Source organism: Ochotona princeps, chromosome 24, assembly GCF_030435755.1.
Source record: "Ochotona princeps isolate mOchPri1 chromosome 24, mOchPri1.hap1, whole genome shotgun sequence".
Lineage (NCBI taxonomy): Eukaryota > Metazoa > Chordata > Mammalia > Lagomorpha > Ochotonidae > Ochotona > Ochotona princeps.
The window spans coordinates 9651895-9666855 of NC_080855.1; the positions used below are offsets into that span (position 1 = coordinate 9651895).

Here is a 14961-nt window from a genome sequence, read left to right on the forward strand (position 1 = left end):
ACTAGGCTACCATGCTGGACCCATCTTCGTGTAATTTCTTTTCCAAAAGCAATTTAAAAGACTACTTCCTGAAACTAACCTTGCAACAGCACTTTATCACTAAATGTTCCTACCTTTGGTTTTAAAAAATGTCATACCATGCAGCTTATCAATGAACTAATAACCAAAGTTACTAGAACCAAAACATGCATCTAATCCTATGACTGTTAAAATTTGGTAATTGGAGGAGTACATGTTAAGAGACATAGGAAAACTATGTATCTAAGATGTAACTGAACACAAGAAAGTGTTCATAGCAGTAACTCTGAACTGTTCTTTCTCACAATCCAATACTGAGAATAACACCTGGATCTGAAATCAAAATTAAAAGTAAAAACAAAACAAAACAAAACAAAACAAAATAGCTATATACTCACGGTTCAGGGTCTAAGGTATCATTTTTCTTCTTTTCAAACTGATCCTTTGAAATTGTCCTTTAAAAAAAGATAATATATTCATTAATTAAAATTTAATTGTTCAATATAAGCCATAATATATAAAATATAATTCCAGGGTTACTGGAATATTTTGTGACCAATTGCTTCAGTTAAGAATGATAGTCAGCTGAAGTCTCAAGTGGATGAATACATGAAATAAATATAACATTTACATTAACAAAAGTACTGCCTACTATATGCCCATATGTTCCAAGATCTTGTCCGTCTCTTTTCTCAGAATACTTCTTCCTATCTATTACTGGCCACACTACAACATTTTTTAAGACTAGCCAATACACAACGGCAAAGTTGTGTTGAGACTGAAGTCTGTGAATTGATAGTTTGCTCTATGTGGTGAATGGCTAGTGAACTGAACGAGCATTGATATAACCACTTCTTACAATCCTAGGAAAGCAGCATTTATGTGGGAAGACTTTTGCTACTGTGAGAGGCCTGGGCATCGGGTTCTGTGATGATCTGTGTATATGTGATCTTCATTTAATTCAAAGAACTGGACAATCCAGTGACTATTCACAGAATCAGACCAAGGATATGAGAAGGGAAATAAAATCTGCTAGAAGCACAGAATCTCTGACATGCGGGCTTCAGTGAGGGACACCTAGGCTGCAGAGGAGCAGCCATTCAGCTGGAAGCTGCTCTCCTGGTTGAGTCAGCCTGCCAGCAGAGGTCAGTCCCCGGGGTCAGACTGCCAGCGGGGTGGGATCATAGCACAAAGGGCGGAACCAGCAGGTCCAAGAAACATGAGCGTTCCCAGGTGGTTTAGGTGCTTCAAGCTTGTAAGGAAGGTGCTCAATCCAATTCAAGGTGCAGCTTTTCTTTCTCTTGCCACATCCTGGCCATCCTTTCCTGTGGAGTTACCCTCACAGGAAACAAGCACTGTGCTAGGTGTGGGTGAACAAGTTGGAGTTGCTAGCATCAGTCAAAACATCACCTAGGAAGGAGATCCTCTTGTCCTTCAGACAAAAAATGAATTTGGAGAACAGTGGAATCTCAGTAACTTGCTTTAGCTCAGCAACTTAAAGGAAGTCTACCCGGAAGACAGACAAACCAGAAATGAGGACCTCTCTGTAAAACTCACTGCTTGCTCTTTTCAGTTTTGGGAACACAGCTACCTAGCTTTCATAGGTAACCAACACTTTTCGATCTCCCCAGAGAAAACCAAAAATCTGACAAGGAGCAACAGACCAAGGTCAGGAGAGACCACTGGACTATGGGAAGCCACAGCATCCTGGTCTTCAATGGAAGAAGAGAAGGACTACATACACATCCAAACTAAATGTGGGCATGACACTGCATAGAGATCAATGCAGCAGTAGTGTTTCCTTTTCGATTATGGACAAGAACAAATAATAATTAAGTCACCCCAAGAAAAACAACAAGATGGTACTTACGTCTGGGGTTGTGAAGGGTCGTCCCCCAGGGTCACATTCTCGCCCTGTATCTCTGTGAAACACTTCTCACAGAAATGATACCTGTCAGCAAGAAGGCCATACTTGGGTGAACTGGTCCATCATAACACACAGCCACCCAAGCAACGAAGCCACCAATCAGAGCAGGGCAGAGCACCACGACGAAGGGGGGGCGTTGTTGGTTGATTGATGGGTCAGTGAGGACAATGAAAGGAACAGGGGGCAGGTGGGGAAGGGCAGGATTAGAGAACAGGGAAGGGAACAAATAGCACAGACATAAAGGTAAGACGCAAACACCAAGACAACACAGAGCAGAAAGCCAAGGCAAAGCATTGATTAGCATTCGGTCTCATCGCACACGTCACAGGCCATCATCACTAACAACGACAGGCTTGAGCCAGCTCCAAGATGCAAATGCTTTCAAGGAGGTGTTAACATTCGAATTGCATGGAGCTTAATTTTAGGAATCTGAATTTTATCATCATTACTCATAGAAATTAAATATAACTCCAGGGTTTGAAATGGAAAATTTTACTTTGAACACAACATTCTGACAAAAGGCCTTAAAAAAAGCAATTTAAACTGAAATATCTTAATTTTTTAAAATGAAAAATTTATGCTTGACAGCAGTTCAGATTTCCAGTATTAAGTCAGATCTTTAAATGTATGAGAATGTTGAGCACCCAGAACTGATTTTTAATTTTTCCCTGTTATTTTTTGTCAGGTAAATCACTCAGTTAATTTTGATACAATACAAATGAAACCAAATCCATATTCTAGACAAACATTTAACAGATATGCAGTTGGGGTCAAAAACTTTCCAGCCATTTATTTATAATTTAATATTGAGGAAATTGTGATATATATTGTATAGGCAGGCAATACAATATATGTAGATCCATGGACTTAAAATTCAACTCTTACTGTGATTTGAAATTCTTGATAGTGGGACCAATCATTCATCAATCGGAGATACTAAGTGAATGACTGTTCTGACTTGGTGACAATCCAAGTTAAGCAAATTTAGAGTTAATCTTTATAGCACAATCTGCATTTGAGAAATTATTCATCACCCCCCAATTTATTGTATGAAACAGAGCCTAGGCTCAAGCAATCAAATAACAAAGTAAAACCTAGTAAATGTTTGGAAAGGACATGAAAGAGAAATCAACAAAAATGTAGGTGAGTGCTGCATACAACAGATGAGCATACAACACTGCAAAATAAACAGGCTGAATGGAGGTGCACCACACACGCAAGAAGACTGGATGAAAGGCAGCGACGGCAGCAGGAGAAATGCGGTTTTAGTGCTCAAAACTATGTCTACAAGATGCCAGGAAGGATTAGTATTAAAGACACTGTGAGGAGACTTGGAGCGCCACGCGGAGCCACGTGCAGAGTGAGATGCAACAGCTGCAGGTTCCCTCCTTGCTCCGCCGCCACTCGCCAGCCTGCCTTCATTACCACCAGGAGAGGCCCCGCCACCCCAGGAGTCCCAGTCCTGTTCTTAATTCAACACGCTGAGCATTCTGACTGCTCCATTTCACTAATGAAACACATACAGTAAATTTAAAGTGTAACACTTCAGAACCCGCATGGCATCTCAAGATCATCCAGTTTTTAGTTTTTCACATTAGGTTGATGAACATGACAGATTCATTGTGGATAACGACTGGATTAATGAAGTTTCCTGCTGAGACTAGTTTACTAAGAACCAAGTCAATTCACAAATTCTGTCAAGATAAAAACTGACATGCATGTATGCCATTCACTATCTTGTTAATGTTTTATGGAGTCTTAAAATCATGTACTTAAAAAAAGAAATTCCCCATGTATAAAAGGCTATGGTTACCACTGGCAAGAAAAAAAGGTTTAAAAACTGTAAACCAACTCAGTGGCAACCAATATAATGGTTAAAAAAAAAAAAAAGAAAGAAAGAAGGAAAAAAGAAAGACACAGACTTGACATCAACTGATCCCTCAAAAATAAAACTCAGAATTGAGTGCTCCCTTCATCATACAATCAAGCACGTGTACATGCGGACCAGCTGAAGAGGACTGCTGAACATATTTTGAAATGAAATTACCATAATTGTGAAATGGTTTTAAAATCTCAGGCAAATTCTTTGCTCTCATTCAAGCAGGACACCAAGTCCAGCAATATCCAGGATACAAGACCCTTCAACTTCTAACTTTTCAAGGGAGGAAGCTGACACAGAGAGAACTGCTGGCTGAACAGCAGCCTGTGAGGGTGGGAGGAGGGACGGGGGAAGCAGGGGTGAGCACGGAACAGAAGTCAAAGCTCTAGGCTACAGCTTTCATCCCTGAAAATGTCGGGATCAGAAACTGGGAGGGACAGAGGGTAGACTTGCAGCCTCCCAAAGCACTGCCAAAAAGCCAGAGAATCTGGCCTGTGTTGGTGGTGGGGGAGTGGGAATGGGGAAAATGACACAGGGACATGCATCTCACTTTGTCACTCTTCCAAGGCAGGAAGACAGCACAGAGTGGGAAGGGTCACCACCTAGCCTGACAGCACTGGCCATCAATAGGTGACAAGTTAACGCCAGTCTGCCCCTACCTTATTACCTAGTCCAAACTTCATTCTCCTCAGAAATACATAAATGTTCAGAAATTCACTCTTCCAATGTAAAAGCCTAGATGGCATCCTGCTTTTCGTGAAGGAAGCTGTTTGATGAATATGGAATTACAAAGGAAAAATACTTCACATAATCTGATGATGACAATTCTCAAATTCTAGCATATGTTACTGTAGAGTTCATCTGTAAGAGTAACTTCATCTACGGAATAAGTTTTCAAATGCAGATTGTTTCAGGAGTCTATCAGCACATGCAAATAGCTGGTTATCATCTATAGACACGACTTACATTATCTATAGACACCAACTGGAAAAGTTGCCAAACTGTTTCCCAACAAGTTACTTTCAAATTTTCAAATTATAAAAACAAGTGAAAAAGCAACCATATACACTAATTTATATATTAGTTTCACTTGTCCGAAAGGTCTAAGATTTTCTAGTGTTCTAAGTACCCAAACAGTTCAGAACTACAAGGGTCCCAACAATGCTTCCCTAAGAATGACACGTGTTCATACACAGTAAAAGTCAAGAACAAAAACCAAGTTAAAATGTAAATTGTAGAATTAGGCTACTGCTTTCTTAGAATTCCCACATTTTAATCAACTCAGATGCAGTGCACTATAGAGCACTCACATAAGAACAGTTGGGAAGAGGTTATGCCCAAACTGTGAAGTGTTATCACTGTACTCTTCAGAAAGACTCATTACTTCAGTTTTAAAAGTGAAGTTTTACGCAGAAATCAAACTGAACATTTCAGTATTTCACAGTCTGCACCACTCTAGGAGAGCAGTACCTTGAACTTTTCAGTCCTACTTAACTTCAAATTGCCCTGCACTTACATGACAAAATTTTGCGTAAATCAGCAAAGGTAGGGTCTTACGGGGCCCAAAACCAGTGACAGCAACAATGAAAAAGTCCTGAACAGTTAGAGACAATGGCAAACCATGTGCTCTTCCTTCTAGACACAACCACACTGGGCAACACGGTAGGGTGGAAGGGGGTGTTCAGTGTGCAGTCAGACTGTTTTTTGTTTTTGTTTTTTTAACTGGAAAGTCAGATATACAGAGAGGAGGAGAGACAGAGAAGATCTTCCATCCATTGATTCACTCCTCAAGTGACTGCATTGGCCAGAGCTGACCCGATCTGAAGCCAAGAGCCAAGAACCTCTTCCAGGTCTCCCATGTGGGTGCAGGGTCCCAAGGCTTTGAGCCGTCCTTGACTGCTTTCCCAGGCCACAAGTAGGGAGCTGGGTGGAAAGTGGAGCAGCTGCGACATGAACTGGCACCTATATGGGATCCCGGTGCATGCAAGGTGAGGACTTTATCTGCTAGGATACTGTGACGAGCCAGTCTTAACTTTATTTTGTTGGGCAATAGTAGCTTTCAAAAAGTACTGCCACCAATTACTTCATGGTGATCTAACATTAGGCTGCCATGGAAGACATTCCCACACCTATTCTGGACAAGGTTAAACCTGACACTTCAGTGTGTGTTGAAGGTTATGAGGCTAAAATTGCTTATGGAAGAGCATAAGCTCAACACAACGAGAAAGACCCCATTACAAAAGGGCTATCGAATCATTTTGCACTCCATCTTAAAATGTTGCTTTTGCTAAGGGGAAATTCAGACAGAAATCAAAGTCCAAATGTTACCCTGATCTTACAGGACTTGCACAGGCTATAACTGAGATCCCAGGGTCCTCTGGGTTCCCTTGCCCTCACACTGGCACACCAAACAGCTGAGCAATGCTTGACATCAATAGGTCAGGCAAAGCCAAGAAATCCATTTTTTTTGGAGACATTTTTCTGTCAATATTTATTTTTCAAAATACAGGATTTTAGGCCTAGCACTGTGGAATAGTGGGTCAAACCACCACCTGCAACATGGGCATCCCATACTGGCACCAACTGCTCTGTTTCTGATCCAGCTGCCTACTTACAGCCTGGGAAAGCAGATGAACCAAGCACTTGGGCCTTTACCCCAGACCCTGAGGAGTCAGCCTGGCACAATCCCAATTGCGGTGACCATTTGTCTTCCTGTAACTCTGCCTTTCAAAGTTAAAAAACTGATCTGTAAAAAATACTAAGGATTCTGATGGATTTAGTGATTTGAATGCTTTTTTAAAAAAATCAAATTAGAAACCAATTGGGCAAAAACCTATATAAACATTCCAAATTCTGAGGCCTGCGCATGCATCTCTGAAAAACCAACTGCTGTATCACCTTTGAAGCATTCAAACAGTGGGAAGCCTTCAGATGGAAACACTGACTGTGGAGCCTGAGAGGTGGCATAAAGCTCCACCGTGGACCCAAGTAGGATCCAGCTGCCAAATCACCAAGCCGAGGCCTGCCATTGACTCTGATCAAGATTCACAACTCATACCTGGGGGCCTGAAGCCCTGTCGCTATGGGCCAATGCGGCCACTTAACACAAGGATCCCATTAATCCACTTGTCAGTCATGTGGATGTGGGGAACCAACATGTATTTTCACTCTCCCCCTAGTCATGACACATATATTCTTCAGCCATCTTCACTTTCAAGAGATGGCAAATAATTCTTAAGCAGACTCATAAAACCCCCAAATAGACAACTTATAACAGACCAGCTTATTTTTTAACACACTGCCCAAAGAAAATCAGATGACAGAAGCTGCTGAGGTGGCATAGTGCATACAACCACTGTTTGAGATGCTGAACTTCTGATATGGGAACGTTCGTATCCCTGGCTGCTCTTTTTCAATCCAGCTCTCTCCTACTGGCATGGGAAAAGCAGCAAAAGGTGACTCAAGTGTTTGAGCTCAAAATCCACATGAGAGAAGGGTGAAGCTCCTGGCTTTGGCCTCATCAGCCCTGACGGGAACATCAATTTTCTTTGTTACCTCTTTCAAAAAGTCTTAGGCAAAGTAGAAGCAGCACTAATACAAGTATTCCCATCTGGCTGTCCAGGTTGCAGCATCTAAGCAAGTATTTGCAAGCAAAAAAATAAAAAATACGATTTTCAAACTCCACGAATATCTCAAGAAGAAGGTAAGTCACCTTCCATCCCAACAGATGATAACTTAGAATGACTGTATCTACCACAAAGTAGTGCGGCACTGGCTAAATTCCTATAGGTGCCCGTCTAAGCAACCAAGCAGCACTGCAACTGAGGTACGTTGCACTTGACCTCCAGGCTGCAAACAAATGATCACAGCTTATCCTGAGAGCTGCCTGCTCTGCCAGACAGGCAGTGGGGGAATGCTTACCTATTCTGATAACTGTAGTAGGCAGCATCACGGGGAATTGTACACAGCTGCTTCCCGTAGCAGCACAAAGTCTGAGGGGAAAATTCATACTGCAAAAATAAAGAAGAAAACACTAAAAACATATCCCAGTTATCCTGTTATGTTCTAGTCCATTGCAGAGAACTAGATTTAGCTAAAAATTATGTTAGTACGTTGAATAGTTTTTTTTTTTTTTTCCTTTTTGGGGGGTTGGGGGCAACTATAGTAGCTACTTAAAGATATTTTTGGATTAAGTAACAGAGAATTACTATGGCACTGGCTCTACAATGAAGTAGGTGAAGGGTAGCCAAAAATAACTACCACAAGGCTTTCCGGTAAGCAAACACCTACAGCTCTGATCATGATGCCACTTTAAGCAAAAAGCTGTGTTACGGAAGACCAAATGGCATCTGTGTACATCCCAACACACAAGTGAGATCAGAAAGTTACTTCTCTCACCTTAGCAGGATACCCTTTTGCCTGGATTTACAAAGTTCATTTTTCAGAAAAACTTAGAACTGTACCTTGCGTCCACAGCAATATCCAAGGGACTGCATGACAGGGTCAATTTCTTGCTCAAAGACTTCTGCGAGTTTACTGCAAAACTTGTAGACACGTGACGTCTTACGATTATAGAGCCAGGCATTGTTGAACATCAGCCAGACATCATCCACGTACTGCCAAGGTTCTTGGTACTGTCCTGTATCCAGCTTCCGCTTGATGGTAGAAAGGTCCATGGGATTCTTCACAATGTCAAAATAATCCTTAAAAACAAAACTGTCTCAGGTAAATGGGTCCCCAAAATTTCACAGGCCAGTTTTACCTGGCAGTTTTATCTTAAATTACAGCTAGGGATAAATAAAATACTGAAACAGCTTCCATTCCCAACAAGAAGAAACAAAAAGTGGAAAAAACAGAAACTTGGTTTTGTTTTTGTTTTAACACCTCTGGGTTCCCCTGATTTTACTCACTGAACTAGAAAGTGATATTTTCAAAGTGTGACCAAATCACTTCAAAGGCAAAGTTAAATAAAAAATATGAAAAGGAACATTTAAAATATTTTGAGTGAAGCTTGTAATAATAATTCTTATCAATGAATGGGGAACAGATTTATCATACAACTAATCCTCTGCAGACTCACACCTGGAGCTTGTGAGCAGAGTGAAACTCTAAGCCCAACACCAACAGCCAACCGGGGTAAGTCATGCTCCACACAGCTCACTGGGTCACCGTGGCTTTCACAAGACTTTCCCGCAAAAATCAACTTCAGAGTTGATGCTTACCAGTTTTTTAGTGTGATTTGTTCAATAGTTCCCCTGGGACCATTTGTTTTTATTAGGGCCAAACAAATGCTTCCTCCACCTCTGAGCATCGCTTTCTAGTCCATGACTTCCAGGAGCCATGAACCAAACATTTTAATTGATAACTGCAGACAAACAATGGTGTTTTACAATAGGAGAGAAATCTTCACAGCAAGGGCACAATTATACCTGATTTGAAGAGACAGGACAGCAAGCTTTTGCCACAAGAACTTACTGGAATTCCTAGAAGCTGAGGATCTACAGGCTGTCGAAATGGTAAAGACTCTGGGTCCTGTCGATAGAGTGCTTCCAGAGTTGGCATGAGTGCCTGGCGTAGCTCCTCAGGTTTAAAAACTGCAAGCAGAAAACACCAGAGAAAGATGCCATGGTGGAAGGAGCACAGACCCTCTGTGGTCATCCCAATGGAAGCCTGTGGAGCTCTCAAGTCTCAGACAAGATTCAGGGTTTGTAAGAACACAGCAAGTCAGCATTCTAAAACCTGCATGCACATCATGAGGTAACATACAACACCAAGAAGTCAGCTTCTTCAGTGAAAAGATTTCTATTAAAAAATCTGGTGTCACTGATCAAAAATAGACACTTCACTAGAAGGGATCTTCAAAATTTTTCTGATAAACCTTTTCTGGCTATAGCTGATTTAAAATTCAGGCCACCTTAGACAAATGGCTTTCAACTGAAAACTTCTAAACAAATAACCACAGAAAAAGAGCAATGGAAATTAAATATTGGGCCTGATGCGATAGTGTAGCAGTCAAAGTCCTTGCCTTGAACGGGCCGGGATCCCATATGGGCACCAGTTCTAATCCTGGCGGCCCTGCTTCCCATCCAGCTCCCTGCCTGTGGTCTGGGAAAGCAGTCGAGGACGGCCCAAGGCTTTGGGGCCCTGTACCCAAATGGGAGACCCAGAAGAGGCTCCTGGCTTCGGATTGGCTCAGCACCGGCTGTTGTGGTCACTTGGGGAGTGAATCACCGGACGGAAGATCTTCCTCTCTGTCTCTCCTCCTCTCTGTATATCTGCTTTTCCAATAAAAAAAAATCTTAGAAAAAAAATTTAAATACTAAGAGTACTGCACTGCTCATTCCTACATTTAGTAGTATCCATCTGACCAACTCCAGAGCCATCTAGTTTCCTGCTGAACTTTCTGTAGGCAAAGGAACAATGGTTGCCAAGCACGCAAGATGCGCATTCACGTTCACACAAAATCACATGAGTGTGGGTCACGTGCCTGCTGAACTGTTCATACCAGGAGAAGAGGCAGCAGTGGCTGTCACAAAACACTTGACTCTACACTATTTCATACAGGAAAACCAACTCCAAGCAATGTCAAAGGAGGTCTGATGAGTTAGGTTTTAAGGGATGCAAACTTTCTTATGTTTTCATGCTTTGAAAAGACAACAGACAGCTGGTAAATTGATTTAAAAATCGGATTATGAGGGTTGGTGCTGTGGTGTTGTGAATAAAGCTGTCGCTTGCAGTGAAGGCATCCCATATGAATGCTGAATCAAGTCCTAGCTACTCCCCTTGCCATACAGCCCCTTCCTAATGGTCTGGGAAAGCAGTGGAGCATGGTCTGAGTGCTTGGGCCCCGGTACCATGTGAGAACTGGAAGAAGCTCCAGGCTCCTGGTTTCAGTCTGACCTTATGTCAATCATTATATGCATTTGGATAATAAACCAATGGATGGAGACCTGTCTCTCCTTCTCTCTTTCAAGTAAATAAATAAATTTTTAATAAAAAATAAAATACTATATACGTTTAAAGTTCCACTAAGGAAGTAGCCTACACAGGACACTGAGACTGGTCCATCACTGTAGGGGGTGTAGGAGAGGGTAGTGCAATGTAACCTGATTTCTACTAGGTCAAAGTTATAGTTAACAGGAGAGCTGAGCCAACATTATGGTATAGCCAGCTGCAGCACCAGTTTCCCATACTGGCACTGGTTTGAGACCCGGCTACTCAACTTCCAGCTATTTGCCTGGGAAAGCAACAAAAGATAGCCCAAGTGCTTGGATCCCTGTACCCATATGGGAGACCCAGGAGAAGCTTAAGGCTCCCAATTTTGGCCCAAAACAGCCCTCATTGTCACAGCCATTTGGGGAGTGAACCAGCACATGGAAAATCTCTCTTTCTCTCTCTGTTAACTCTCCTTGTCCAATAAACAAATCTTTATTTTTTTTTTTTATAAAGGAAAGGGGGAGGGGAAAAATGCAATTCAACATTTTGACTTTAGACTTTTATCAGCCAGGGCTGACAGAGTTCCTGAGCACCCATAGCAGATGTCATCCCCTCTCTGGAACACATGGCTGTACAGTACCCTCAGATACTGCTCAGGGTTCAAGTGTGCAGGTAAAAACCCATGCTCGGCCTCTATAAGCCCTGAGAAAGCGCGCGCACACACACACACACACACACACACTCACGCATGCGTATCTGCCACCACTGACTCCTTTCCAATCTACTTTACAGAGTTGAAGCAGCACTGAGTTTTTGTTTGAATAATCTTTATAAGAAAACAATTATTCGGGCCTGGCTGCGTGGCCTAGCGGCTAAAGTCCTTGCCTTGAAAGCCCCGGGATCCCATATGGGCGCCGGTTCTAATCCCGGCAGCTCCACTACCCATCTGGCTCCCTGCTTGTGTCCTGGGAAAGCAGTCGAGGACGGCCCAATGCATTGGGACCCTGCACCCGCGTGGGAGACCCGGAAGAGGTTCCTGGTTCCCGGCTTCGGATCGGCGCGCACCGGCCGTTGCAGCTCACTTGGGGAGTGAATCATCGGACAGAAGATTTTCCTCTCTGTCTCTCCTCCTCTCTGTATATCTGGCTGTAATAAAATGAATACATCTTTAAAAAAATAAAAAAGAAAACAATTACTTGAAATCAATTGCTTTTTCATTCTTTCAGATAAAGAATTGGCAAGTTATGGCCACCAAGCCAAAATGGGCCTGCTGCTTGCTTTTGTGTGGTCCAAGAACTAAGAATGGATTTTATGACAGGGAATTTTATGGATTTTAATGACAGTGAAAAAAATTTGTCTTGACACACAAAAATCACACAAAAATCCAATTTTTGTTTTCAAAAAGAAGAGCTTCAGTGGCAGACGGCCACATTCATTCACTTTCTCTGTGGCTGCAGGAGTACACACAGAATTGCATGGCAGTGACACACACATCATGAAACACACAAAGTCTCAAACTCAGACTTTTTGGCCTGCCATATATGATGTCTACTGACCCTCCATGACACGGCCTCAAATGGTGGTCTCACTTGGGGAGATTTATTCATTCAGTAATCATTTAAACTCTAGGTTGAGAAAAGCATTTTCAGGGACCTAGCGTGATGGCTCAATTGGCTAATCCTTCCCATCTACAAGCACCAGGATCCCATACAGGCACTGGGTCATGTTCTGGCCACTCCACTTTTGCTCCAACTCCCTCCTTGTGCCCTGGGAAAGCAGTGGAGGATGGCCCGAAGCCTCAGAACCTGCACCCATGTGGGAAACCGGGAAGAAACAACTGGTTCCAGCCCTTGTGGCCATATGGGGAGCAAACCAGTGGATAGAAGATCTCTAGGTCCCTCCTTCTTCCCATAAATCTGCCTTTCCGATAGGAATAAATAAATCCTAAAAACAAACAAAGAAAGAAACAAAATGGTATTTTCAAATCCCATCTCTGAGTACTTATTACATAATAGAACTAGTGGGCTGCTGTGAAGTCACAGCTGTATTTGATGATGTCCTCTGCTGCTCCTGTGACCATAATAGTGTGCTGTTCGCTGAAGAACACAGCTGCATTCTCAAAGGGTCCTGGACTCCTCAGTGGTTCCTGTACTAACATGGTCACTGGTTCTATAACTACTGAAACCTAGTCAACAATACAAAAAATAAATAAACTTAGTCCCATAGTCACCTTAATCCCATTTCAAGTTATCAAGAGTCATGGGTGGTTGTCCCAAAACAGAAAGCACATCCCCCTCCTTTAAGTCAGCTCCCTTGAACTTGTTACGACTCCTAACACAAAACCCTGTCACTACAAAGAGCTCCAACACTGCCATTTGTCTTACCCAGGTCCAAGACAGTTACTTCCCTAATGTGAATTATATTACAACTAGCATTTTCATGATGACACTGTGGGATGCCATTTGTCTTTTGTACTGGATTGAGCAAAAACAACAATGACTGAAACTAGTAACATCAGCAAAACAGAAGTGTGAAACCAAAGGGATAAAAGGTAACAGACCCAAACTCTACTCTAAAGTCATATTCGCTATGCAGCTCTGCATCCCCAAAATAAAAATGCTAGTCACTGAGAATATACTTTATGAGGCAGTACAAACTTCTGGTTGTCTTTTATTCTATGAGACAAAATCAAAAGTTTGCATACAGCACTTGTGCCAAGTGCTAGAACTGAAAGGTAAAGAAGCTGATGTTTTTCAGAGAACACAATAAATGACAAGGGAGACAAGTCATGTGTCCTGGGTTCTGGTGGCAGACACTTTCTTAACAATGAACGCAATGGGCCAGTTTCATCAAGGACAACTGACAGTATCTGTTGTCAATGACAACAATGAAGCGTCTGGGAAAAGTTGAATTTACCACAAGGGCCTGAGAACACCTCAAAATTTCCAACATTTGTCTGAAGAGACTGATGGTGATATTAATGAACATGGTCTTTTTGTTTTAAATATTGCATAATGAAATGTGCCAATATTCAGAAAACCTACATAGATTATCAAGCCAGTATTTTCTAGATGACATAAGAAGGATGTTTAAAAAAAAAAAAAGGTCACCAAGGGACAAAAGACGCATTTCAAGTCGAAGACAGAGCAATGTATTTGTCACAAACAGCACAAACAATCCAGTGCTATTGGCTGTTCCATGCTGCAACTAGCCTGTAAGAAACTCATTCCTAGCTAGCGCCTTGACGCAGGGGGTTAACCTGCCACCTGTGATAATGGCATCCCACATGACAGCACTGGTGTGAGGATACCTGCTCCACCGCAAACCCAGCTCTCAGCAAATGCACCTGAGAAAACAGCAGAAGATGGACCAAGCACTCGGGCCCCTGCCATCTGGAGATACAGTTAAGAGTTTCATGCTCTTAGCTTTGGCCTGGCTCAACTCTGGCCAAAGGACCCATGAAGGGAAAGGGGAAGGGGAGGAAAGGCGGAAAAAAGAGAAAGAAAATGCAAAAGGAAAAGGAACAGAATGGAACTCCTACTTGTTGAAGTGGCAAAGCAGAATAGGCACAATTACCTGAAAGTGCTATTGCAAACCAACCAACCAACCAATCAACCAACCAAACAAAAAAACCCACCCCTTTCCTCTACTAACTATTTACCATAAAGGAAGACAACAACACAACATAAGCCCCCCTCGCCCCCGAGGTAGATGTCAGAACCCAGTTGTGTTCCCTTAACTCTTGGTCAAAGAGATACAAAACTGTCAAGCAACATCACTCTTTTAGAAGTTATTTTTCATGAATGTGTTATTTACATGGAACACTAACAGTTTTTCCAATCTTACATGCATGAAGTACTTCTAAATAATCCCAGCTTTCACTTCTAGTAGAAATAACAGTGACAGATAACCTACACAAACTGAAACCCTCTGGGGGACCCAACTGATTGAGTAAGAACAGGCCTGAAATAGCTGTATTCCAGCAGCTCCAAGCATGCTTCTCTAACTTTTCCTTAGAGTGCCACCAGCAGCCTTGAACCTTCCTTCTGGGACCACTGCACATTCCACAGGTCCAAGAGTCAGTTTCCCAGAGGGCAGCGCAAGTGGAGTAAGACTTCCTACAGCTGATTCATCCTACATACAGTCAAACTCAAAGCTCCCTAACTGCTTCAACCACAACTTTCCATCACACACACACACC

The 14961-nt window shown here is 42.4% G+C and overlaps 1 protein-coding gene across 2 annotated transcripts in view; it reads right to left on the reverse strand.

Annotated features, from left to right (window-relative positions):
- Positions 1–14961, reverse strand: part of CREBBP (CREB binding protein) — a 148619-nt gene that overhangs the window by 18496 nt on the left and 115162 nt on the right. Inside the window, exons 17-21 of one of the 2 annotated variants that reach the window (XM_004586702.4) lie at positions 9300–9418; positions 8288–8527; positions 7746–7834; positions 1889–1969; positions 417–473 (exon numbers count right to left, since the gene is read on the reverse strand). In XM_004586702.4, the coding sequence (XP_004586759.2) occupies positions 417–473; positions 1889–1969; positions 7746–7834; positions 8288–8527; positions 9300–9418 (586 nt within the window). Of the gene's footprint in view, positions 1–416; positions 474–1888; positions 2000–7745; positions 7835–8287; positions 8528–9299; positions 9419–14961 lie in introns of both variants that reach the window. The other variant, XM_058680760.1, reaches the window with a different exon arrangement.